General features: G+C 44.4%; 1 protein-coding gene across 6 annotated transcripts in view; it reads left to right on the top strand.

Moving 5' to 3' along the window:
* Positions 1-27074, top strand: part of CYP19A1 (cytochrome P450 family 19 subfamily A member 1) — a 99829-nt gene that overhangs the window by 66584 nt on the left and 6171 nt on the right. For 4 of the 6 annotated variants that reach the window (XM_084784318.1, XM_084784314.1, XM_084784316.1 and 1 more), the window contains 6 exons: positions 5211-5370; positions 11406-11556; positions 18536-18690; positions 23515-23691; positions 26250-26364; positions 26747-26861. In XM_084784318.1, coding sequence (XP_084640444.1) covers positions 5226-5370; positions 11406-11556; positions 18536-18690; positions 23515-23691; positions 26250-26364; positions 26747-26861 — 858 coding nt within the window. In that variant the 5' untranslated portion in view covers positions 5211-5225. The remainder of the gene's footprint in view (positions 1-5210; positions 5371-11405; positions 11557-18535; positions 18691-23514; positions 23692-26249; positions 26365-26746; positions 26862-27074) is intronic. The other 2 variants (XM_084784319.1, XM_084784317.1) reach the window with 1 other exon arrangement.

Below are 27074 nucleotides of genomic sequence, written 5' to 3'. Positions count from 1 at the left end.
CGGTGTGGCTGCATTAAGGCCACCCTGTAACCTTTCACCCACTTCTCTGTAAGTAAGCGCAATAGACTCACTGGCTCCCCAGAGCGAGCTGCAGTGGAATGAAACCCCAGATTGTCTTCAGGGTCTTTGAAGGAGGGAATAAATGTTTATTTATATCTTCCCCAAGCAAACGATTTTTGCCAACATCATTTCTTATTTCATACATTGCTAGCTTCTCGTTTCTCTTAGGAAAAATTCCAGCATCTTTACCAGATTTTATATGAATGAGTCCAGCCCAGTGGCCATCCCACCCCCGACCCCCACACAACAATCTCCCTCTTTTGGAGCTCTTTGGGTTTTTTTTGTTTTTGTTTTTTAGCTCTTCCCCCATGCCACACTAATGGCTCTTTCTTATATTTTGGTTTTTCGAGCGGGGTTTCTCTTGTAGTCTTAGCTGTTCTGGACTCACTCTGTAGACCAGGCTGGCCTCGAACTCACAGAGATCTGCCTGCCTCAGCCTCCCGAGTGCTGGGACTAAAGACGTGTGCCAGACTCTTTCTTCTTATTAAAATCAAGCTTTCTCATCCACCTCTCCCTTGCCTACTACTCAACAGTCCCTTTCTTAGGACAGAATGTTCTCCAGCCAAGACTCTCTGGCCTCACTAGAAGTTGTCTCTCACTTGGAAAAGGATTCAATAAGTGTTTATGTGTTTCCAAAACCTTCACCCCAGGGAGCTAAGGTCGCATCTAGTCTTGTTCCTAGTGGCAACCTTAGGAGTCATTCCCCTGGGGAGAGCCCAAACAAAGGAGTGCAGCAGGGAAGCCAGCATGGCTGGGTTATGTTTTCCTGGAATAAGGATCATAAAAGAGGGAGCCTGAGGATACTGGAGAGCATGGGAAAGAGGGGGAGGCTTCTTCTCATCCCTCAGAGCGACCAGGAAGTCTCCCTGGTGGACAGACTGGAAGCTGGGAAGTAGTAAGGTCTGGCTAGACTGCACCCACCTCCTGGAGAGACTTTAACCAGAATATCTGGGGATCTGATCCCGTCTGGCACTATGGGTCCTAGGGCTGTGTGTCCTAACCCCAAGGGTGTAAGGACACCAGAGGTGTACTATGTCCCTTAAGCTGAGGACTTTGTATAGAGGCTTGGCATTTCCTAACCCCGAGGTTGTCACGGTGTTAGGCGAAGACACTAGCTAGGATACCTGCAGCTATATATATACAGCACAGAGATAGACCTGGAGACATCAAGTGTCTGGAGCCCTGTACCAGGCAGGCCCAAGCGTGGGATGGCATAACGGGTAGACCCTCTGAAGATACTGATAGAAGGACCTGAGGCGATGACCCTCAGAGGGCCAGTGGAGACTCACGCAGTTACGCTGCTCTTGAAGACACAGAACATTTGAAAGAGACACGAACAAGCATGGACTTGTCCATGATAGAGCACTGACGACAGACTAAAGCAATGAGTTTATTGGTGTCACTGGAACATAGGTGACCAAAGCCAGGTGTTTCACCAAAAGGCCCACCCCAGCACAGGTGATGATTCACAGATGGGACACACCTGGAGCTCTCTGACCAATTTATAGGCAGCTCCGCTGAAGAGCGTCTCCCCTTCCTCCCAGTTGCCTCATGCAACATTCTGGACAGACTGATCCTGAGCCCCCTTCAGCCCCCAGGAAGGAACATTTCAGCTCACAGGAAATAGCTACACGCGTGTGATTTGAGGTAAGGGCATGGTAATACTGGCCGGGGACTTGAAGCTACCTCTTTGAAGATTTAGGGCTTTTCTACATGCCTGTATTTCAATGCTGCTGTCCAACTTACCTATGTAGATGATCTGGGGGGTCTACCAGACACAAAAACCAAAGCATAGTGAGAGAGAAACCTTAGAAGGACTTTGTATCCAGAGGCTATGAGAAAAGCTTAATCCTTAGAAAGGGCTCATTTTAAATAACCGACCCTGTAAAGGATGGAAAAGCACCCAAAGGTGGAGACCCAAGGACTCCTTAACAAGGGACAACATATCACACCATGTTAGAGGCCACGTGGGTGCCAAACCCAGCTCTGCCATACAAAAGCTGGGTACCCCAGGACAGGTTACCTGACTTTCCCATGGCTCCGTTTCTTGTGTAGAGTGGGGACAATCATACACAGCTCTCAGGGTTGATGTAAGAACAAATGGATTAATATCTGCAAAGTGCTTGGAATAATATCTGATATTCTCATATTCTCATCCTCTGTCTCTCTGTCTCTGTCTCTCTGTCTCTGTCTCTCTGTCTCTCTGTGTCTCTGTCTCTGTCTCTGTCTCTCTCTCTCTCTCTCTCTCTCTCTCTCTCTCTCTCTCTCTCTCTCTCTCTCTCTTGAGACAGAGTTTCTCTGTGTAGCCTTGGCTGTCCTGGAGTCACTTTGTAGTCCAGGCTGGCCTCGAACTCACAGCAATCTGACTGCCTCTGCCTCCCAAGTGCTGGGATTAAAGGCGAGCACCACCACGCCCTGCGTATTCTTTCTCTTTATGTGGTGCTCCCTTGGGGGTTTAACATGCTTTTTGAGAAGCCAGGATTTTTAGCCTTACTTGAATATGCAGCCTCTACTTTGTAAACATGGCCCTGCAATCAGAAATTGTGCAAAGCAATCTTGAAACTTTAAAGAATATTTGTTATTGCTCTATGACCTTAAAGGACTTCCTGTCAAAACATCACTCTTATCACAACTTATACTTCTATAAAGAAACAAATAATAAAATAAATATTTTCACATACAACAATTTAAAACAGTTTATATCTTAACGAGATTTCTCTTTGCTTGCCTCTTTTCTTTTCCAAGCAAGGTTCTTTGTCCCCCACCTCCACCCCTTCAGTTTTTCGAGACAGGGATTCTTTTTTTTTTTTTTTTTTGGTTATTTTTTTTTTCAAGACAGGGTTGCTTGTATAGTCTTGGCTGTCCTGGACTCCCTTTGTAGACCAGGCTGGCCTCAAACTCACAGCAGTCCACCGGCCTCTGCCTCCTGAGTGCTGAGAATAAAGGCGTGCACCACCATTCCTTGGCCCAAGCAAGGTTCTTAAAATGGGTGCAATGGTACATTCTCATGGCCCCAGTACTGAGAGGTGACTGTAAATTTCAAGATAGCCTGGGTTACATAACATGAACCTTTCTTTTTTAAAAGCAAAATTAATATTTGAACATTGCTTTCTTTCTTCTCTTTCATCATTTAATGTGTGTGTGTGTGTGTGTGTGTGTGTGTGTGTGTGTGTTCAAATGCTTCAGTGCCATTGTGGAAGTAAGAGGACCATGTGAGTGTTGGTTCTCTCCTTTCCACCATGTGGGTTACAGGGCACCCTAAACACCCTGAGCTATCTCATTGGCCTCTCTCTGTCTTTCTGTCTGTCTGTCTGTCTCCCCCTCCCCCCCACTCTCTGTCTCTCTGTCTGTCTGTCTCTCTCTCCCCCCCTCCCTCTCTCTAAATCTTTTTCTTTGCAAAATGAAAACCTTCAATCTGCTCAAAGTAGCTCCTCATTAACAAAGGGAGCAGCTAAAAACAGCTGCTTATTCTTCATCCTCCACTTAGATCAATTAGAAAACTGTAACAATTAAGCTGCTCATCATATGCACAGACATTTTTCAGTGTCTTAATTATATTTCAGTGAACTTAATTATTATTTAAATGGTAGAGTAATATAAATGAGTTAACAAAATGATGAACAAACTAAACGAATTCAATTATGAAATTTCTTTGGTTGCTAGAAATCAAAGGTTGCATAGAGATGGGGGGAGGAATATTGTTACTTAGTACCTAAGAATCTGGTGAAAATTATGGCCTTTCTCTTCTCAAAAGTGCATGTGAGGGCTGGACAGACCATCTGGTGGCTAAGAGGTTGCTTACAGAAAGCTCACTTTTGGTTCCCAGCTCCTGTAGCAGGCAGCTCACAAATGCTTGTGACTCTAGCTCCCTCTTCTGTCCTCCTCAAGCACCTGCAAAAATGTGCGCATACGCACATGCAGACATATACACATACATTAAAATCTTTTTTATAAAACATGTATGTGGGTACATATAAAATTTTCTGCAGCATATCAGTCACTTTTGTGGACAGAGTTCCAGGACGAGTTAAAACAGCCAATCTCGGCCAGTCTTCCAAACTTCCTGCACTATCTTGGAGTGTGTCCTCTGCCATCTGAAAAGCATTTTGTGATAATAACACCTCCTTGTAAGTAGAGCTGATCAAACCGGACTGAAGGACACGCCCAGCAGCACACTGTTGTTGAAACCAGATGGCCCAGCAGCTCAGCCTGAAAAGGGATGATCCTGCAAAGCGCACAAGCCATCGCCGGGACCAGATGTCTGAGTGGCACCCGAGTCTGCTGCTGCTCTTCCTGCTCTTTCTCCGTCTATCCCATTCTTTTTCATCCTCCTCACTTTATTCTCCCTCTCCTGTCCCCGCTCCATCCCCACTGTGCCTCGTGCTGACCACAATGAACGCTGTTTAACCACTCTATGGTTCCTGCTCTAGATCCGCATTAAAGCCACCAGAGAAAGACTGCCACATGTAACATAACTTGAATTTCTTAGACTCCCTAATGCAGACTCCCGGAACACTTTGGTGTCCAAGAAATGCATTCTTTCTGTAGAAATGTACAATCTGGGAAAAAAATTTTGGTCAAGGGAAGGAATTGCTTATGTTGGTTTTTTAAAAATCTTTTTTATCTTTATACCTATATATTTACATGTATGTGTGTGTGTGTGTGTGTGTGTGTGTGTGTGTGTGATTATACACATATACACACTATGTGCATGTGAGTCCAGGGGGCTGAACTCAGGTTGATAGACTTGGGGGGGTGGGAGCTTCTGCTCTTGATTTGTTTTGTCAACTGAGTCCTCTCTAAATAAAGAGGATTGCCCAAGCAAAAGCCGCTGATGAAGTCACACATTGATTGCTCCTCTGGAATGAGCTTCAGAGAGTTGACTCTCAATTGAGCATGCACGTCACTCTACCCACTCAAGGGCAAGACGATAAGGTCCTATCAGACCAACTGCTGGACAGAACCTGAGTCTACCAAGGCCATCCATGTTTTGACTTGTAGCCGCAAATTTGTCTTGTCTAAGTGTCCAATCACTATAAAACAAAGCCCCCATATCGCTCCGTTCCAGCACCCTTAGGAGTGACAGGGAGCCACAGCCAAACCCGCCAGTTTATTTTCTAACTTCACTATTGCTTTTTTCCCCTGCTGAGGCCAGATAGCCGAAGATGTTTTTGGAAATGCTGAACCCCATGCACTACAATGTCACCATCATGGTCCCGGAAGAGATGCCTGTCAGCGCCATGCCACTCCTGCTGATCATGGGCCTCCTCCTCCTGGCTTGGAATTGTGAGAGCACATCCTCAGTGCCAGGTGAGCCACTTTCTAGTTCTCTGCCTCCAGAAGGTGTTCCTCCTGGCAGCAAACTTTTTTTTTTTCGGGGTGGGGGGAGAGAAAACTCGGGAAGGTTTCTGAAGACCGCAGCTGTGCTAGTGGGTGAGGCCTAAGATAAGACGTGTTAAGCTAACAGTCGGCACACGGCAGATGAACACATCACAGATGTGTGTGAGGTAGTCTTCCAGGGTGCACACAGCTTTGGAAGGTTTGGTTTGGCACAGGTGAGTACCTTACAGGCAAGCTTGAGATGGAGTGGGCGGGGTAAGGTAGAACTTCAGGATTTTGTTGTTGTTGATGTTGTTGTTGAGTTTGGAAGTAAGAACAAACTAGATTTTAATTAAGTTTAGCTCTGCTCCGCAGGTGGAAGTGTCTCTGAGCTGCCCCCCACCCCTCCTCTGTTCTCTCCCTTTGCCTCACACATGCCTTTGTCCTTCTTTGTATTTATTCTTTCTCTTAATCTTATTCTTCACTTTCTCTTACTGGTAGCGTGGTGACAGTGGTGTTACCATAAGGGGTGAATGGGAGCTGGGTCGTTGGGGGAGGAATGGGGACTAGAGCCATTCTCTGGGAGCATCACAGTCTGACAGAGTCACCCTGGGAGCATCACAGTCTGACTGAATCACCCGGCAGTCATTATGTCAATCAAAAGTAGAGACTAATGTGATGATGTGATACTCCCAGTGAAGAATTTTGCTACTGATGCTGAAGTGATCGCTTATCAAGTTAATTCAGAATACATTTCAGACCCTGCCCTTAAATTTAGGTGTGACTGCCTCACAGTTACCACTTGTCTTTGGCCCCATAAGATATCCAACCAGGCTTGTTTCTATACCACAGGAGCCACACACTCACAGAGTGCCGAGGCTCTGCACTGGGCAAGTGAAAAGGCTGGGGAGAGCGTGGACAAATCGCTGGGCCTGGCTTCTTTCTGAAATATTCCAGCTAATTGCCTGTCTCTCTGATTCAGCCTGGCACTTGAGGTTACTTTAATTTCTAACTTAGCTGAACATCATGCTGAGTTTGTTCACTTCTGCCTGGTGGGACCACCTGTGGAGGAGAAGGCTCGGAGCCAAGAGAAGCTAATCCATGGCTTTGCCTTGAGTGCTGCTCTCCATAGATTTCCTTTCCTCCTTGGGCAAAGGGTAAAGGAGTAGTTTCCGTAAAGAGTGAGGGTGGGGTTCGGTAGGACACTTTCTCCCCCTTTTCCTTGTCATGGGCTCAAGGTGCTGAAGTCCAACCTACCCACTTGCAAACATCTATCAAGGAAGCCACACACTTTCAAATTTTGGTATAAGAACAACTCTGAAGGAGGGAGTTTGCTGGCTGATTCGCAAGCCCTTCCCAGTAGTGTTTGGATTGTAACCTTAAACATGTTTACTTATTTATTTTTGAGACAGGGTCTTGGTATGCAGGCCTGGGCATCTGGCTGGCCTAGAGCTCGTTATGTAATGCAGAGCAGGCTTATGTCAAACTCAGCAGAGATCTATCTGGCTCTCCCTCCAGAGTGTTGGGACTGAAGTCATGTACCACCACGCCGGGCTAAAACATGCACCTATCAAAGAGGCACAGTGAGAACTGACAGTCACGAGGCCCGAGTCAGGAAATGAGGTGGTGCTTCTTCGTGCTTACCACTTCTGGGCCAGGGCTATGGTACTGTTCGTCAGCCGGGTCAGCCACCTAGACACGGTCCAGTGGTCCTCAGCCCTGTTTGAGGTAGAGCCTTTGGGTCGACACTGATACTGTAAAACCTTTCCTTGGTGGTGTTTCACCAGCAGTCAAGTTTGAGAGGCACAGAGATAAGCCCAGCTCCTTCAATGCCACAGAAGGGAGCAGCCCCTGAGAGATGCTCTGTGTTGCCAAGTAACATGTTACGACAAGTAAGAGAAGCCAGAAAGTCCAAACAAAATAAAGGGTTAAATCTCGGAGGAGGGAAATGGCCAGCTGATGCCCAGCTAGAAGGAAGAGAGGAGCCCTGGCAGGCAGGACACCAGGAGCCTCTAGTCTCAGTTCTCCACAGGGCATAGCCCAGGCTTCTCTGAGTCCTGTCAGGTATAGGAAGTAAGAAAAGTGCTCTGTCCTCCCAACTTCTTCTGTCACTCCTCTTGAATCATGACTCTCGCAAATTTTGAGGGTACTCTGGGTCCTCAAAAAGCCTAAGGGAATTTATAAGGTACAGTGACTGAAAGCCCACGCCTAGTACATATCAGTTACGGCAGCTTTCTGCTCATTTTGTTTGGTGATGTTAGTGACAGTGTTGTTTTTGTAGGAGAAGCTGGGCTCAAAGAAGAGAGGTTTTTACCCTGTGCGTTATGGCTCAGGGGCGGCTGTAAGCATCGTCAGTTATGCTTGCTGTGAAGTCCGCCTAGATCTGGTGCTTGGCAGCAAGGGAAGAGCCAGGAAGGAAGGTGTGTGTTCTGACCCAGAAAGTGGCGATGACTGGCTGATACAGAAGGGGAGGAGGCTGGGAGAGTTGGGGAGTAAAGACTGATTAGGAAAAAGAATAAAAACAAAGCTGGGCTGGAGAGGTGGCTCAGAGGTTAAGAGCACTGACTGCTTTTCCAGAGGTCCTGAGTTCAATTCCCAGCAACCACATGGTGGCTCACAGCCATCTATAGTGAGATCTGGTGTCTTCTTCTGGTGTGCAGGTGTACATGCAGGCAGAAGACTGTATACATAATAAATAAATAAATCTTAAAAAAAAAAGAATAAAAACAAGGAAGAGTGAAGAGAGGACAGAAAAAGGGGCAGCCTAGAGATGCTTCTGCCGGCAGAGCAGAGCTGGAATTAATTAGAATCTGTTGGGAAGTGGCATCACTTTAATTCTGATAAACACCTGATAAACATCCCAAGTGCTCTGTTTCTGTTCAGGACTTGCTGCCTGCTGCCTGGCAACCCTCAGCTCGCATCTCCACTCCAATCTTGGCTTTGGCCCCTCTCCCTTCAGATAACATAGTCTTCCCCGGTCATGGCACACAGCAAGACACAGGAAGAGCACATGACAACATGCCTGCTGCACTTTTTCCATTAAGAAACTATTTCAGAGAGAGAGAAAAAACTGTACACAGCGATGGCATCCTTGCTCGCAGAGCCCTGCTCAAGGAATAGCATGGTCCTCTTGATGCCTTCCTCTCTCCTCTTCCTTCTCCTCCAGTCTCCTGTCTTTTTTCTCTTCTTCATCTCAGAGAGATAAATGTTTTTCTGGATTGTGTAACAATTGCTGCCTTGTTTTGTTAAAGTTTGGGACCCAATTTCACATCCTCAAACAATATAGGTTTTTTTTTTTTGTCTTGCTTTAAATGTTTTAGCAATACATTGTATAGTATTTGTCTATCTTTTTCCTTTTGGTTACTGTTACGTCAGTAAGCTCCCTCTGTGATGATGAGGGCACTGTGCTTGCTTTTCACTCTTACAAATATCTCATGGCTTATTGATCAGACAATGTCTCCAGTTGGGGTGCTGTGGACAGCATTGCTGTACAAAGTGTGCGCATGGGTCTCTGGAGGGTTTACTCGTAGGTTTGAATGCCAGTTTCCTGGCTAGGAGAGCTGGTAAGTGGTCCTAGCTATCGGTTTTAAAGACGCCATTCTGGGCACAAGAGCGGACAGTGATGTATTTGCTGTTCCTAGGAGTGGGCTGAGGGAGCGCTCACACTCATCCTATACCTAGAGAAGCATTCCCAGCCTGAGGAACTGAGCTGCCTCATGCTGAAGCAATGGGAATACGTCCCTCATATTCTACCCATCTGAGATGTGGTGCGAGATTTACATTCAAATGCAAGAAATATATGCACATGGATACATGTGTGTAATATGTGTTATAATTATTTGCCTTTATATTTTTCATATCATCTCCTCAACTACTTCCCAAGAATATAATTATTGTACTTATCATGGTATCTCTAGAGCCTGACTTGGAGCAAATATCTAAAGTAGGGACTCAGTAAGTGTTTATTGGATGCTTTTCTTCCTGATAGAACACTCAGACTCTTTCTTTCTTTCTTTGAGACAGGGTTTCTCTGTGTAGCCTCTGGTTGTCCTGGAACCCACTCTGTAAAATAGGCTGGCCTTGAACTCAGAGATCCACCTGCCTCTGCCTCCCGCATGCTGGGATTGAAGCCATGCAGCACCGTCTTTGCCTGGCTGAACACTCAGATTCTTAACCCATGTACTGTCTAGCAATCTTTATTTTTTCAGTAGATACAAATCTTCATTGTCTTATCTTTTTAAATAAATGTTTTCATTTTGGCCAGGTATGGTGACAAATTCCTTTAATCTCAACATGTGGGAGGCAGAGGCAGGCAGTTCAAGGCCACCCTGGTCTACATAGCAACTTCCAAACCAACCAGGTGCTGCATAATAAAACCCACCTCAAAATGTTTTCATTTTGATAATTTTTATGCTGTATGGTAGAATACTATCCGAGTAGGGGAATGGTACCTCCGAAATAGAAGCCGTTTATAGTATTGTCTTTATGCTTCAAGGGGTTTGACTACTGAGTGAATAAATGTATTTGTAGACAAGTCTTAGGTCAAGACTTGGCCTCATGTAGACTATATGTATGTTATGTAATACTCTTCCACTTTTGATCAAAATGTATATACAACAACTGTTTTTATTTCATTTAAATTTTATTTGTGTGCGCGTACATATGTGTATATTCTGTGTGTACCTGTGTAAGTCAAGAACAACATTCAAAAGTTCACTCTTTATACTATTTATACTTAGCCAGTTTATTTGAATACACTTGCGGAACATCTGTGATTACGGAACAACTGGTATTATGTTTACAACATATTTTAGTAGATTAAAAGTTGGTATATCTGATATTTTGAAGAAATATATATTTAATTAAATATGGTTCTTTAAATCTTTGAATGAACGTAAGGGAATTGTTTTAATATGATGTTAGTTATGTGTGATATAATGCAATGCTACTAGAGTTAGTAGCCTTTTTGGCTAAACTTTGATTCTATTAATGGTTTGATTCAAAGATCTTTTCTTCAAACAGGGGAATGAGGTCTGTTAACTGTATTAGTAAGAACTTGGGGGCTGGAGAGATGGCTCAGGGGTTAAGAGCACTCTTCCAAAAAGGTCCTGAGTTCAATTCCCAGCAACCCATGGTGGCTCACAACCATTTATAATGTGATCTGATGGCCTCTTCTTGCCTACAGGTGTACATGCAGGCAGAGCACTGTATACATTATAATAAATAAATAAATCTTTTTTAAAAAGGACTTGGTTACTCCAAAGTGAATGGTTAAGCATCTTTGGCCAGGTCAGATGGTCCATCTGAAAGCTTAACCCGTCTACATTGTTACACAGATTTTGTTGTCTGATACAGCTAGACATTTTTTTGGCTTTATAACAATTTCACCAACAACACGAGATTTAAAAAAAAAGATTTAGAAAAAGTATTTTTACCTCCTGACAATTTTTAAGTATTGAAATGATTTGTATCTAACTTTCCCCCAACCACTAGTAATAGACAGTCTACCAGGTTTGATTGGAATTCCAACACTTGAAAGCCCAGGGAGAAGAGAGTCCGGGCTCACTCTCTGCACAATCCTACCCTTGTCTGTGTAGGCAAGGATGTACGCTAGACACTGCTCTCTGCTGAAACCAGATTCCAGCACATAAGTGCCAGTGTAGACACTGGGTTCTACACTGCCATAACGGCAGCGGGCGGCCGTACAATTCCATCCACTTGTCACCTGTCACAGTCTCTATCCTTATGGCCAGACAGATAAACCGGTTTTTATTTGAGACTCTTAGAAGTTAGCATATAACCTCCTGTTTAGTGGGACCGAAATGACAGCTCAAGAGGACCTAGCGTGAGGCCGCGTGCTTTTTAACCCATGAAGAGGCAGAGAGTTTCGTGTGATCCTTGGTTTTGTTTTTAAATCACATTGAGTGGCTTACGTACAAGACCTTAGAAGATGTTTTAAAAAATATGAAAGAACAACTTTTTTGGCATTATTAAGAAGCTCACTACGCTCTCGCGGTTTGTTGCAGGTCCGGGGTACTGTCTGGGAATCGGGCCCCTCATCTCCCATGGCAGATTCCTGTGGATGGGGATTGGAAGTGCCTGCAACTACTACAATAAGATGTACGGAGAGTTCATGAGAGTCTGGATCAGTGGAGAGGAAACCCTCATCATCAGCAAGTGAGTCTGTGGACAATCCGGGCTAGAATGGCTGGGGGCGTAGCTCAGCGGGAGTGTGCACTTGGCGTGGTGTGAACAAGGTCTCAGTGTGCAAACACCGCCTCTGCTCTGACTACTTCTACTCAACTTTAAGATCAAGGCTGAAGCCTTTTCCTTTTCCTTTTTTTTTTTTTGTTTTTTGTTTTTTGTTGTTGTTGTTGTTTTTCGAGACAGGGTTTCTCTGTGTTGTCTTGGCTCCCCTAGACTCGCTTTGTAGACCAGGCTTGCCTCGAACTCACAACGATCTACCTGCCTCTGCCTTGTGAGTACTGGGATTAAAGGTACACGCCCCCATGCCGGGCTGCCCTTTTCATTTTTCAAAATAATATTTTCACCCCCGATTCAGATCTAGCTAATGGACAGTGCGTTTTTCACAGAGCAGGGACTGACCCTGATGTGAACTCTGGTGCCCCCATTTGACTATTTTCCCTTGGTGGCACACAGAGGAAAAGTAAGCAGGCCACCTGGATGAGACCTGATGGACTGTGATCAGATGGTGGGGGAGGAGGTCCCTTTCTGTCACAGGCCTAGGAGAGGGAAATAGGATTGAGGAGGGGGTGAGGGGAGAATGGGAAGATACAAGTGAGGGGATAACCACTGAGATGTAGTCTGAATATATTATTTAATTTTTTTTAAAAAAATAAAAAAATAAAAAATATTTTTCTATAGGAAGCCCACTTAATTTTGATACCTTGATATTTTGGTAAAGCTACATTTCCCCCCCCCCCCCCGCCCTGTGAAATGAAGATGACAAATGGCCATGTAGCAGTATGATACTGTGGACAAGCAATATAATTAAACATCTCTTGAGTTGAAGCCAGAGACACGTAGATAGAGAACCATAGAAAGTTGGGAAATCATTCAAAATTTCTTGGAGTCACAAATGTGGAAACTCAGGGACCAGATGGCTTGGTTTTTGCCAAACATGCTTTGGGGAAGAGATAACATGTGCCCTGCTTTCTTGGCATTTTGGTATTATTTCTACAAGTAAGTGTAATCACACACACACACACACACACACACACACACACACACACACCCCACACACACACCCCAAAACAAAACCAACAACAAAGCAGAGGCTGGTATCTGACCAATAGGTTTCAGTGCATTTACCCTGCTGGCTACTGAATAACCTATGAGGTGTGTCAGAAAGCGGAGGTAGAAGCCACACCAGCTGCTGTCCTCCAGTCAATGGCTGTTTGCCAGTGTCTCGGCTGAGCCATCTGAAACCAACCAGGATCAATAGAGCCCATTAAAACTCTCCTTCCTGAGTTGTTACACTTTGCTGGACCACACTGATCCTGGACCTGACTAAATACTTGACTCTTAAGAACAAACTGCTGTCTTGTCTATTGATCGTAGAAGATGGAGAAATTGAAAGAAGGCGTATTCATTCCCCTAGACTTCAAGCTATCTTAGCTTGACTTTTAGCCATGTGACCTACAACCACTATACCAATTTTAATATTTGTAGCCTCGAGCAGAGCTATTCCCACACGCTGAAACCTACCAAGATGTTTACTGATTTGTTTGATTATGTATGTCGCTTTATTACATTATAGAATCTTCGAATCCCCAGTTCTTTGAAGTAAATACTGAAGGAAGGGCACAGAGGAGAAAAACATCGCATAATTCCAAATATTTCAATCTACCCAGTCCTGTTTTTTTTTTTTTCTGGATCTATTTAATGCCTTAGTTTTTGCCTGAGGTTTCCTTGTTCATTCAGTCTGATGTTACAGCACTTTGAGGAATGGCTACGGCAGACTACACCTCCACGGCCATGAGCAGCTGTGAGGGGAAGCAGCAGGCTCCTCAAGGACCAGTGCAGACAGCCAAAAGCACATGCTTTTACTCCACAGGACCTACTAAATAAACATCTGGCCTAGAACCCCACCATCTGCTTTGACGAGTTTTCAAATGGTTCAGACACATCGCTCTAATGACCAGACCCCAATCACACTTTGATTTGACGTGTTAAGATCTACTGAGCTCTTGGTCAGTCTAATTCAAGCAAATCTGAAATGTTTCCTCTGTGACTTCAGTGTTCTTCTAGTCACGTTTTCAATTGGATGCCTTAAAAATGCTTGGTGACAGACGCCGTTTAGGTCTGGGGACTGGGACGGTCCCTTCTGCTTTGTCACACAGAGAGCAGTGTTCTAGCCCTACTCAGTTTGCATGGCTTCCTTTCCCCAGTTGCCCTTGGCAAACAGGAGAAGCCTCACGCACATCTGCCTCGGAGCCAGCCAGGGAGCAAGTTAAGAATCTCAGTGCTTGAGCTCTGAAACTGTGCCCACCTGAGGGCAGATACCAGCATGTATCTCTCCAGATAATCCAGAGAGTGTGGAGGCTGGAAGGAGGGGAGGACTTGTTTCTGGGACAAGAGTGCCTTTCTCGGGCACTAGGGCAAGCAGCTAAGCAGTGCTGGAGTGGTTTTTCTCTTTCTGCATTGTGCTTGAGTCTCACCAAGGTGATGGTGGTGCAAGGCTAGATCTGTAGTGAAGAGGGGTAGGTTTGACGACACAGCCCTAGGTAAAGTTGTTCCCAGAGAATGGATTTTTAGAAACCCAGGTCACTAGACAGATTTATGGCTGCCCACACACCACTCCTAAAGTGGGGGTCCTTGTCACAATCAAGACTATCAGGGTCATCCACCCTGCTCCACCAGGAGAGCAACCTTCACAGTACTGCACCGTGGAGGCATGGATACAGCCTGCCTCCCCTCCCCCAGCTCTCCCAGCTCACTTCTTGCTATGTCCCCTTGTCCCCTTGGGCCTTTCACTTGTTGGAGTCTTTGTGTTCCCCTTAATTGCTTCCAAGCGCTCCATTTTGTTGTTAGCGGCTGAGCTCCCCTCTGGAATAGGACGAGTTTGTCCCTATCTCCCTGCCTTGCCTGCTCTTCAAGTCCTTTCCAGAACTATCCGTACCTCTCGAAAGAACCCTGTCAGGCCTCAACAAGATTGTTGTTTTGATTTGAGCAGTTTTGCCTGATTTCTTTTCCTTTTGGAGAAGTTTGAGGTTTAGAGCCATTACAACTGTGTGGTGACCGCAGTCCAGCTTTTCCAACCTGCTCAAAGGAGCAGAGGCTGCAGGATTTCAGGGGAGGCAGTGAGGAGGAGGGCTCGCTATGCTGCCTGGACACCTTGGGGACTGTGAGGTAAAGCTCTGAGATGTGTATGCTCTGGCACCTGCCCAGCCAAGCATGCACAGTGCCCTTGGGCAAGTATGTTCCACACCAGGGCCTACGGACGCTATATCGTAGGTCTAATATGTGTGTGTACATTCATTTCTGTCACAAATACAAATATAAAATAAATTGAGTGCCATTCATAAAGGACAATGAACAACTAACGTGTGAATGAAGGATTCACTTACACACCTGCTGAATTATGTGCAAACTTAGGAATTCATTCAACATATATTAAGAGCATAGGTACCAACAGTAATAATTGGCCTTCTGTTCCTCAGAGATACGAGAAGGTGTTAACACACCACGTTCTTCTCCAGGAAGACAGCAGTATTATATCTGGGGAACAAAAGCAACTCAAAGTTCCCACTCTCACAGAACAACATATTGGTACTGTACATACTGTGAATAAACAAGGGAAAGCACAGTCTAGCCAGGCATTCCTTATTAATGCATGCTGAGAGATGCATTCTGAGGCCATTTTGTCACTGTATAACCATCATAGAATATGTAAGGCAGCCTTAATGGTTTTTCTGTGACATAATCTTGTTTCTTTGGTTGGTTTGGTTTTTCGAGACAGGGTTTCCCTGTGTAGCCTTGGCTGTCCTGGCCTTGAACTCACAGCGATCGGCCTGCCTCCCCCTCCCGAGTGCTGGCGTTAACGGCATGCACCTGGCTCTGTGACATAATCTTAACTGTGCAGCCCATCTGTGATGAAAGTGTCATTACGTAGTATACACATGATGACCAATCATTCAGTCCACCCGACGTTAGAGGATTTTCTAAGCCAGGGGATCTTTAGTGCTAAAGTTGAGACAGTCCTGAGGAAAACCAAGTGGCTATGTACTATATGGGGGCGGGGTGGGCGCAGGGGGTGGGGGGGTGGGGGGGATGGGTGGGGTGAGGTGGGGGGTGCAGGGTGGGCGGGGTGGGCGAGGGTTAGACAGGGACTAGACGTAGGGACTGTAGTGTAATTGCAAGCGGGTAGTTTAGGACAGGTTCACTGACAAGATTTAAAAGGAGAGCTGGGGAGAGGAATTATTTATTAAAGTGGAAGATCAAAGATGATTCCTGGCATCAGCTGAAGGCTTCTGTGTACACACTCACACACACATGCCTACATAGATGCAGACATGGGTGCACACATACACACACACACACACACACACACACACACACACACACACACACACCACGAAAAAATAAAATAAATGCATTTTTCAAAAGACTTGAAGCAAGGATGTGATCCAGGCAGAAATCTGAAGAAGGAATAAAGAGGCGCAGTGGCCGTGAGGTAGGAGTCTGGCTAAACTGTTCATGACACGGCGGAGATGCCAGAGGGATTGGAAGGAACCATGGTAAAAAAAAACGGGACTAGAGACACTGAGGCACCTGACAGTGCTCTCCTGAGACTTGTGGTGGGAAGGGTGAACTTATGAAGGAGTGAAGAGCAGCTGTGCTGTGCAAAATGGGAAGGTGTCTCAGGGACACATACAGGGTCTGGCTTTGAACAAGGACATAAGGGTTCACTCATAGCAGCAGCAAGGAAGGCTGGACCTTCAGCATTGCTACTCTTTCCTCAAGGAAACCTCATGAATTTTACTGAGATCTCTCTGTCTCTGTCTCTGTCTCTGTCTCTGTCTCTGTCTCTGTCTCTGTCTCTGTCTCTGTCTCTGTCTCTGTTTGGCAGGGGTGGGAGTGTTTGCCCACTTTGGCAATCTCTTAATTTAATCATATTTAAAAGTATGGCCTCTGACCTTGGTGATGTTACACGTTCACGCCCACTGTCTCTTCTGAACTCGGGGAAGATCCTCACTCTCTCAAACTAGACTTTTCCCTCGGTCCAGATTACTGGTAGGGCCCACCTCAGGGTCCGGTCTTTGTGATAGCCGGGAGGAGGTATGCGCTTGTCCGCCCACAGTCCCCTCTCCCTATCTGTCCCATTTACCCCAGGTAGATAAACTCCGCCCCACTTTGATAAACAACCTTGGGTTAAGCTTCTTTTCTGTGGCTGCTGATATTTCCTTGATGGTTTTTCTTGGCAGAACTTCAGACGGAAAATTACTGGGATGAGAGCACCCCCTAAGGGACGCATGGATTTTGAATGTTTGCTAACGTTTAGTTTGGTGCATAAGACAGAAGTAGTGTACAGAATCCCTGGGACCAGAGCAAAACAAAACAAAACAAAAACCAAAATAAGACGATGCTCTGTTCTTCCCTCAAGTACTGAAAATCTTTGGTTACAAAGTTGTGAACAAAGAATGTAAAGAATACTTTCTGCTTAATATTTAATTAATCTTATTTTAATTATCAGTAATTTCAGCTTGTTTTAGAGTTGATAATACTACCTAAGTAAACTTTGGAGTGTCAGATTAATTTGTTGGGATTCAATTTGAAACATCTGATTTTTCATTTGTTTGTTTGTTTATAGAAAGAAAAACTTGTCAAAAACCAGAGTCACTCTATGAATAAATATTGTTGGGAAGTGAGAGATTATTTGATTTGATGGTTTTTACTTAAAAAATTTTTCCTGAAATTCCAGCTATTCTTAGCATTATTATTATTAGAATTTTATCTCATTTTAAAAATTAATGTAAGTGGGATAAAGCACAGGCAACCTCTCATCCCTCAGCGTGTTTGTGTGTGTTACAGAGTTGAACAGAGAGGCTGGGTTATTGCACGCAGCTGAATAAGGAGGTGGGGTTATCAGGAACAGATGGACAGAGAGTTGGACCAAGGAGACAGCTTCAGCTGACCTCAGTAGGCAGTCTCTGTAGGGGAGCAGTCGTCAGTCAGCTCCTAACTATCCAGCGGAGGACATGATGGTAGATGTTTTCTGAGTGCACTGTCAACATCTTTTTTTTTTTTAAGATTATCTGTATTATAAGTAGGCCCAACTAGCAATCAATTAAGACACAGACACTTGTTATATTTTCAAATAGCCTTAGTTAACCTGGGGCAGGGCAGATATCAGTCCTATAAACTATGCCATCTGTTTCTACCAATTTCTGTCAAGCTATGTCCCATCCATAATCCCAAATACTTGCTAATATTCTTCATCTGGGCCAAATCTCCATCCATGCTGGCCACGTGCTTCTTCTCCATCTAATACATGGTGGCCTTCCTCTTTTCTCTTCTTGGGACCCAGTCCTCTGGTCTCTCTTTCTTCCCAGAATTCCTCACTCTTTCACTCTCTCTCTCTCTCTCTCTCTCTCTCTCTCTCTCTCTCTCTCTCTCTCCCTGGGAACTTAGACACAACTATCTCAATTGCCCTGCCCAGGTGGAATGGCTTTTTATTAATTAGCATCCAAATACATCAGACCATTCCCCAACAAACATCCATACTTGGACCTGAGGGGAAGGCCACTCATTCCCTTCTGATCACTTAGGACTTCACTCACTCACTCACTCACTCACTCACTCACTCACTCACTCACTCACGGCTTCCCCCTTCTCCCTACTATGATACTTAAGGAGCCAGAGAGTAGAAATGATTCACTTGAACAGGGATGCTATCCTGCTAACCTGCACACTAGGAATCATACTTTGCATTTGGATCAGCATGCTTCTGTTAAGGAAGCCACCACACAGTCAGAGTGAACTGCCACAGATCCCCTCCCCTACATGGGACCAACACCATGGTTTGCTACTGCCACAGATCCCCTCCCCCACGAGGGACCAACACCATGGTTTGCTACTGCCACAGATACCATCCCCCACGAGGGACCAACACCATGGTTTGCTTTCTTTCTAGGTCCTCAAGTATGTTCCATGTAATGAAACACAGCAACTACATCTCCAGATTTGGCAGCAAACGTGGACTGCAGTGCATCGGCATGCATGAGAATGGCATCATATTTAACAATAATCCGGACCTCTGGAAGACGATTCGCCCTTTCTTTATGAAAGGTAATGCTACACTATTTTTTTTCCTTAGATCTATGATGGTACTTCTTTTTTTAAAATGTGCTTTAGCTGAGCATGGTGGCACACACCTTTAATCCCAGAGGCAGAGGCAGGCCGATTGCTGTGAGTTCAAGGCCAGCCTGGTCTACAAAATGAGTCCAGGACAGCCAAGGATGCACAGAGAAACCCTGTCTCGAAAAACCAAAAAGAAAAATGAAAAAACAGAAAAAATGTGTTTTAAATTTTGATGCCACATACATTTGAAATTATGGATACATAGTATTTATACTTTTGCTTATATGTCAAACATAACCTAAACACTTGTCTTTAAAAAAAAAAAGATTTATTTATTATGTATACAGTGCTCTGCGTGCATGTACACCTGCAGGCCAGAAGAGGGCATTAGATCACACTATAGATGGTTGTCGGCCACCATATGGTTGCTAGGAATTGAACTCAGGACCTCTGGACAAGCAGCTGGTGCTCTTAACCTGTGGCCTCTCTCCAGCTTCAACACTTGATATTTTAATCTCACAGAAACCTTATTTTAAAAGGTTAAGTTATTTGTCCAAGATTCCAACATTAGTAAATGCTAGCCCCCAGGATACAAGCCCAGAGTCTATGCTTACAGCCACAACAAACTCTGAAGAGATGGGCCTGCCTACTTAGGGTCATTTCAACTAAGAATTTAGTGTTTCAGTTTGGTCTAAGCATGGCTAAATGGTGCACTGGCAGACCCACTGTGTGTCAGGCCAGATGTTTTAGGTGAAAACAGTCGGTGAGTGAAATCAGAGAATCTTAGCACAGAGTCAGACTCTGCATGTTGCCTCATCCAGCCTCTGAGCTTTATGGTTGAAAAAAAAAATGAGGTTCTAGGGAGGTTGAAATTTGCACCAGCAGAGCAAGTCAGAGATGAGCAGAGACTCAGTCCCAAGCCTCCTTACTTGGCACTTACCCATTATGAAAAGGAAGATGTTGAGGATGACTCAAGGGCAATTTTTGACACTAATATCAAGCATTAGGGAACATAGTCATGCCTTGGGCAATCTCATCAGAGACAGCATCTGGAGCTACAGAGATTTTAGGTCTAACTGTGGACCATCAAAATTGTCCTTTCCATCCAGGCTTTGTAGGTCTCTGATACCTAGCCACACTGTGCTTCCTCTGGCTGCTGCTGCAGCACACTAGACAGTTTGGGATGAACGATAGGCTATTTATCTTAAAATTCTGCAGGCCAGAGGTCCGCCATATGTCTCAGCAGGAGATGGCAAGCCTGTGGAGACTCTGGATAGGAGGCATCTTTGACTTTACCCTTTCCAGCTTCCGGAGCCCACCCTGAGTCCTTGTCTGATGGTCCAGGTCCAGTCCTCCTTGAACTGCAGCTCTGCCCTGCCTTCCAGTACAGCTTTAGGCAGGAAACTCTTCTCACAAGGGATTCTGGGCATTTGTTTGGGTTTCCCATGAGGGCACACCACAATCTCCTCCTCATGAGGACCAACACTTGAGTCATTTTGTGATTTGGACCCTAGAAAACTCTGCATAGCTTGCGTCTGTGTGCCTGCCACTACTCACATAGAAGCAGATCACTCTCCCTGTGCCTAAGACTGACACTGGATTAATGGAAAGGTATAGGTCTCAGGATTATGGTGGGCTCATGTCCCAACACTGCCACTTACTACTCATAAAGGAACTTCAGTCAAGTCACTTGTATCTTTGTGCTTCCTTCCATTTTCAATAAAAGTTGATGAATATTACAGAACGTAGACTTGAACTGTTGCAAAGAACAAATAAAATCTGGTGTCTGATTCCATAGATATATAAATTGTATTTTACTTTGTCATTTGACCCAGGCTTACTAGGAATATGGTAATTAGTATTCAGGTGCAGGTAACTTGCAAGTACCAATATCCTATACTCTTTGACAGTCAAGAGTTAACAGAATTTCTAAATATGTCTGCTCATCTAACAAGCTACTGTTCTCATCATTGTATTAGGAACCAAGAATAACAAGCAATATTTGGTCCTGTCCTTGAGGACCATGTAATGGGAAGGCTGGGTAAGGTGGACCTGCATATCACCAAATATTGTTTAGCTAAGGTTGTGCCAGGCTGCAGAGAACAGGCACGTGGGCCATGTAGAGTCACCAAGGGGCCAGGAAAGACAGCCCAGAGCAGTGGATCCTTATGATGAATTTTGAATGAAATAGAATTAAGTGGGAAAGTGTAACAAAGGAGACATCGTAGGTTTTTGACAGCAGACAAAGACAGACCATCACCACAAATCCAGGGATCCTCCAAGGACAAGCCGAAGGCCAAGGAAGAGGCAGGGCCAAATCACTCAAGACATATCTTATTAAGTCAAGGACCTGAGCATATCTCGAGAGTTATAAGGATTCATTAAATATTTTAAGGAAAATGATATGAACACTTGTGTGTGTCTTAGCAAGAAATCCCTCTGTTAGTAGCAGACAAAGGTTTAATGATAACACAACACAACTATATGAGCAATAAAAACAGGAGAGGTTGCTGTAGTGACAAGGGACGGACCGAGGAGATGTCATGGGAACGAGAACTGTCAAAAGAGGACCACTGAACAGTGCCTGGAAAGTTGTCAACACATCTTTGTAAATATTTTAGGTTAGCCCCATATATACGAGATAAGACTTTCAATAAAACGCTGTAAAATTAGACCCCAATTAAATTCCAAAAATAGTCAGCTAATTACTTACTAAAAGGCACACCGAAGCACCTGCCACTTTTATAACTAATGAGAGTCCCAAGCATCTTGATAACTGTCCTCTTGAAGTTAGATTCCTTTGCTTTCCCAGGGAGCCTGTTACCTTCAGCCATGTTGGGAGTGTTGAGAGGTAGGTGGACACAGCAGTAGAAAAGGCCCATCCTGGCAGATGGCGAGTGTAGGGAAGCTGTCTACTGAAGCTGCCAAAAGAGCTATTTATTGATAGAACTGAGTGCCTGACCAAGACTAGAGTACTTTAAAGCACATGAAAACACCCAGTCCTGGGGCTGGAGAGATGGCTCAGAGGTTAAGAGCACTGTCTGTTCTTCCAAAGGTCCTGAGTTCAATTCCCAGCAACCATATCGTGGCTCATCAACCATCTACAATGAGATCTGGTGCCCTCTTCTGGCGGGCAGGCACACATGCAAGCAGAATATGTATAAATAATAAATAAATTAAAAACAAACAAACAAAAAAATCACCCAGTCCTGTCTACACACACCAACGCCCACAAACAGTCACGTTGCAGTCTGCACATGGTGGCAAACCCTGCATTCACCTGGAAGGAAACCATGAGCGACATGTGGAGCTCAGTCGCTAAGGGATGATAGGCCTCTCTTGAACAAGAGCATCACTCAGAGAACCCCAGGGAGGTGCTGGAAGGCCCCTACTTCAGTCTTCTTTAGCCCACTTGGGACTCTTTGGTTTTTCCAGACAGGGTCTCTCTGTGTAGCCTTGGCTGTCCTGGACTCACTTTGTAGACCAGGCTGGCCTCAAACTCACAGCGATCCGCCTGCCTCTGCCTCCGGAGTGCTGGGATTAAAGGTGTGTGCCACCACGCCCGGCATCCAGTTGGGGCTCTAGAATGTCCTTAGACTGGTCTCCCCAGCTCTCTCCTGCTCTCTCCCCACCGTTGTCTTCCTTCTCCGCCTGCCCCTCCCCTCAATCTACCACATTCTTTCTTGACAAGGTCTTACTCTGTAGCTTATATTGGCCTAAACTCTCTATGAGACCCAAACTGGCTTTGAACGTCCAAGGACCATTCTGCTGCAGGCCCTGGCGTCTGGGATTATTGTGGTGAGGCACCATGCTGTCAAGCTCCTGGTCTTATTTTCGAAGTCCATCTTCTTTCTGATATATGTTACTTCACCTTTTTGTTGTTTGTTTCTCCTTTTTGAGAGAAAGATCTCCCAGAGTTCTGTCTTTAAGGTACACCAAAAATTCCCACGCCATTTAAAGAACTTTAACAGCAAATCTGAATGACAAAAGACATAAAAATAGAGACCATTAAAGCCAGCACTAGGTCAGGAGGAGCAAGGGGAGGGTGGAGCCAATTCATTCTACTTTTTTGCATTCATTCATTCATTCACTCACTCACTCACTCACCCATCCACTCATTTGTCCAATTCATTTATTTGAAAATGTGGGTCAAGGGCCCTCGTGTAGGACTGGTCAAAGCACAGTGCTAGTAGATAGATGGCACCCTTCTTTTAGGAGTTCCCCAGTCACTGAAGCCTGCAAAGCCACTGAGGAATTGTTCTGCCTGCCATTGCTGTGTGAAATGACTCTGGAGGTAGCCTGAAGAGAGGCTAAGAATAAAACAAGGACACACATTCAGTATTTATAAGACTGGCATTGCACATCTGTGCCATCTAGGAACCTCAGGTTGACATGCCAAGGACCAGTTTCACTGGCTCTGTATTAGCATCCTCCTATACACTGAAATAGAAAGTAAGCGTGGCCCGAACAAAATCCAAACCGTCATCTCAGGGAAATACGTACTGTACAATGTAAAAGGGCTCTGGTTATTCTACTCAGAGGTATTAGTGTTTCATCTGAAGTCTCACAAATGATTAACTTAGTGCTTAAAGAAAAGCTCACATTTGCATCATCATTTTTAAAGTAATATTTATTCACTCATTTTTAGTCAAGGCGGTAAATACTTGAAGAAAATCAGGATGACACAAGAAAGCACGGAGAAGGTTATAATTTTATAATTATAATTTAATGTCAAGTTAGGGACATAAGAAGGCAAAGTAAGCTGCCTGCGTGTGCCCTGGTGCTTGTGACAGCCTCGTCTCTGTGCTCCAGCTCTGACAGGCCCTGGTCTTGTTCGGATGGTGGAAGTTTGTGTGGAATCCATCAAGCGACATTTGGACAGGCTGGACGAAGTCACCGACAACTCGGGCTACGTGGACGTGTTGACCCTCATGAGACACATCATGCTGGACACCTCTAACATGCTCTTCCTGGGGATCCCCCTGGATGGTACTGGAACTTGAATTCTCATGCGTTCTTCCGCCTTTCAGACAGGGCACGTGGGGGCAGCACATTGAAGCCAAGTGCTATTTTGTACATTGCTCTTAGCTGGGCATTTCTAATGATCTCTAAGGATATTTTCCCTCTAGTGTTTCTGCCCTATTCATTCATCTATCAACTTTCAAAGTAAAAGGCACCCCCTCCTCCTTTTTTTGTATCTCCTATATTGGTTTAGGACATAACATTCTACCATAGGCAAACATTATCAACTAATGTGGTCATTAACATAGCACGGGTAAATTGGATGTATTTAACCATTCATTTGAACATGTTACATATGCACTCAGCTAGTTACTCTACATGAGAACTGGACTGTATCCGTATGATAAAGTGATGGTGACAGTGCTGCAGATATTGGCAGGAGTGACAATAACAGAATGACAGGTATTTAGTATCTACTATGTACCAAACAACCTGAAGACACACTTCATGTGCATGTCGCCATTTAATGGCTATGACAACCCCACAAAACATCTTACCTTTTCCACTAAGCTAGAAAAGACAAATACTTTAAAATGTGCACATAACTACCACCACCCAAAAACAGTTACTTGGATACATTGCATTCTGCTTTTGACATTAGCATGTGATTTTCCTATGTTAATTTATAACCGTGTTCATTGATTCATCTACTGACTCAACCAGTATGTATTGGTTGCCTATTTTATATTCCTGGATCTGGGGAGAGAACCAGGAAGATGGGTAAAGTTTTCACCTTTGAGGAGTTTATACTGTAGTGCTTGCATGAATAGTAAAGCAATAAAACATATTAGGCAAAATGTAAGTGCCTCGAGGCAAAAACAAGTCAGGGTAAAAGAACAGGGATTGAGGTGGGATAGCATGTGGTCATGCCCATTATGGAGTTGAGTGGTCAAGAAAGATCTCTTCAGAGGGGACATTTAAACAGCATCTCAATGAAGTGAAGTCACAGCCATGAGCAGATTCAAGAGGAAAACAGTCTAGGCAAGGGCATGACGCACAGTGGTCTACCATTTGTGGGAAACAGCCGAGGTGGATGTTACCTGATTGGCCACAAGACCAGCTGTAAGCCCCTCCTTCTTCCTCCCAGCCATGGCCTTATCATTGCTAGTCTACTGGTGTTCACAGGACTGTAGAAACTTCATTGGCTATGCATTTCCTGTGGGAAGTTTTTGTGTCACTGCTCACCTTTCTGCATGCGTCTTTGCTGATGTTAGGCAGATACATGTTGATCTGGCCCATGCCTGGATTGTTAGGAAGGGCCGTATCAAGAGAAATGTAAACCTCTGCGTTGGTCAATCCAGACCGTGATGCCACGGCACCCAAATAAGCTATGCGGGTTACGTTTGCTTCCCTTTCTACTGGGTACTGGTTAAACTCCCAACTGACCTGTTTTTCATATTGCCTGAATCCTTCCTTTCTATCATTGTAGGTTTTTGTTTTTGTTTTTCAAAACAAAGACATCATCACTTCCCTGGAAAGACCATAAGGATTAAACTTAAAAGCTCTGTAAGGCAACCTAGAAATGACTGGCATTTTGGCAGTTGACGTAAATGTTGATTCCTTTCCCATTTATATATAGGTCTGGTGGAATTTGAAAAAAAAATACGCAAGGACTTTCTTTTTTTTTATTCAATTTAACTTATTATCATTTATCTGTTATTAACAATGTATGAGACTCCGAACAGTGCACTGAAAAAAAAATGAGATAAATTCTTCACTTTGGGCTATGTGAAGAGTGCTATAAAATCAACAGAACACTGGAAGGTGAGACATTAAGGAACCGTTAATTAGGTGGATAATCCAAGTACACAGTCCAGTTACTGTCTTGCCTAACTCCAAAATTAGTTGAACTGTGTTAGCAGCACAACAGGCTTGGTGTTTTAAAGTTAATATGCCATTATTAGCTGGGCACAATGACACAAGCCTTTAATCCCAGCACTCAGAGGCGAAGGCAGGCAGATCTCTGTGCATTAGAGGCCAGCCTGGTCTCCAAAGAGAGTCCAGGACAGCCAGGACTCTGTGTAACAGAGAAACACTGTCTCAAAAAACAAACAAAAAATATATGCCATTATTATTATTATCATTAACAAGAAAGAGGCATATGTGTACTGTGGTACGTGTGGAGGTCAGGGACCACTCTGGATTCCAGGAATAGAACTCAGGTCATTGAGAGGCGAGGACTTTTACCCACTAAATCATCTCATTTGTCCCAACAGCATCCTTCCAGTTTCCAGCCCCAAGGATGCAAAAACCCTAATTACTGCTCTGTGTCCAGAAAAGCCAGAGAGGGCGAGAAGCCAAAAGAGTCTAGGCTGTGGTCTCAAACACAAGCTTGAAAACTCAAGTCTGTGGCTAACTCAGCCAGTTTAGATGCCAAGTAGATAAAGTAATAATGAATTTGCCTTTTAGTATTATGCAGCCAGGTCATCCCCTGGTGACCCAAGGCTGGCAGAAGAGTCTGTCCAGAGTACTGCTCTTAGGCTCACGTTTTTCTCAATGAATTTGTTCTCGTCTTTGTTTCACAGAAAGCTCCATTGTGAAAAAGATCCAGGGCTATTTTAACGCATGGCAAGCTCTCCTCATCAAACCAAACATCTTCTTTAAGATCTCCTGGCTCTACAGAAAGTACGAAAGATCTGTGTAAGTAACACAAGTTTGGAGGATTTACAAACGCAGCCAAGATGTGCTGTTCATTGCATCTTTGCTGCTGGTGGCCACTTTGTAAGTTTTATGCTCCCAGAATGCAGAGGAGCACGTTGACTAAGTTATCTGTGAAAGTCATAGCGATGTGGCTGCATCGTGCATTGGGACAGAGCAAAGGGTAAAGGAAGCCTTTGGCCAAGAAGCTGCTTAGCAAGAACCAGATAAGCACCACAAGACAAATATTTCATGTAACTTGTGGGTATTTGTGAATAAATAAAGTATAAACGCATCTATTCATGAATGCCAATGGCCAGAGCAGAATCTTTTGTTCTGGAAGTCTAAATTGAGAAAACTGTGACTTTTTTTTTCTTCTCCTCAGCAAGGACTTGAAAGATGAGATAGCTGTCTTGGTAGAAGAAAAAAGACGCAAAGTTTCCACAGCAGAGAAACTGGAGGACTGTATGGATTTTGCAACTGATTTGATTTTTGCTGAGGTATTGGCCTGAATGAACCATCTACCTCCCTGATATTATTATGACGGCATATCATTATTTAAAGAATCCTTTGTAGAAAAGTGGCATGGTTTTTCTTTTAAAATTTCACTAGCCGTGTTATGATAGCCCATTGAAATAATTCAAATAGTCATTTTATGACACTTAACATTCAAATTTTTCTGTATTATAATACATGAAATCAGAGACTAAATA

The sequence above is a fragment of the Acomys minous genome (genome assembly GCF_964271855.1).
Source record: "Acomys minous genome assembly, chromosome: 5".
Classification (NCBI taxonomy): domain Eukaryota; kingdom Metazoa; phylum Chordata; class Mammalia; order Rodentia; family Muridae; genus Acomys; species Acomys minous.
This window is presented reverse-complemented; position numbering and strand designations above follow the sequence as displayed.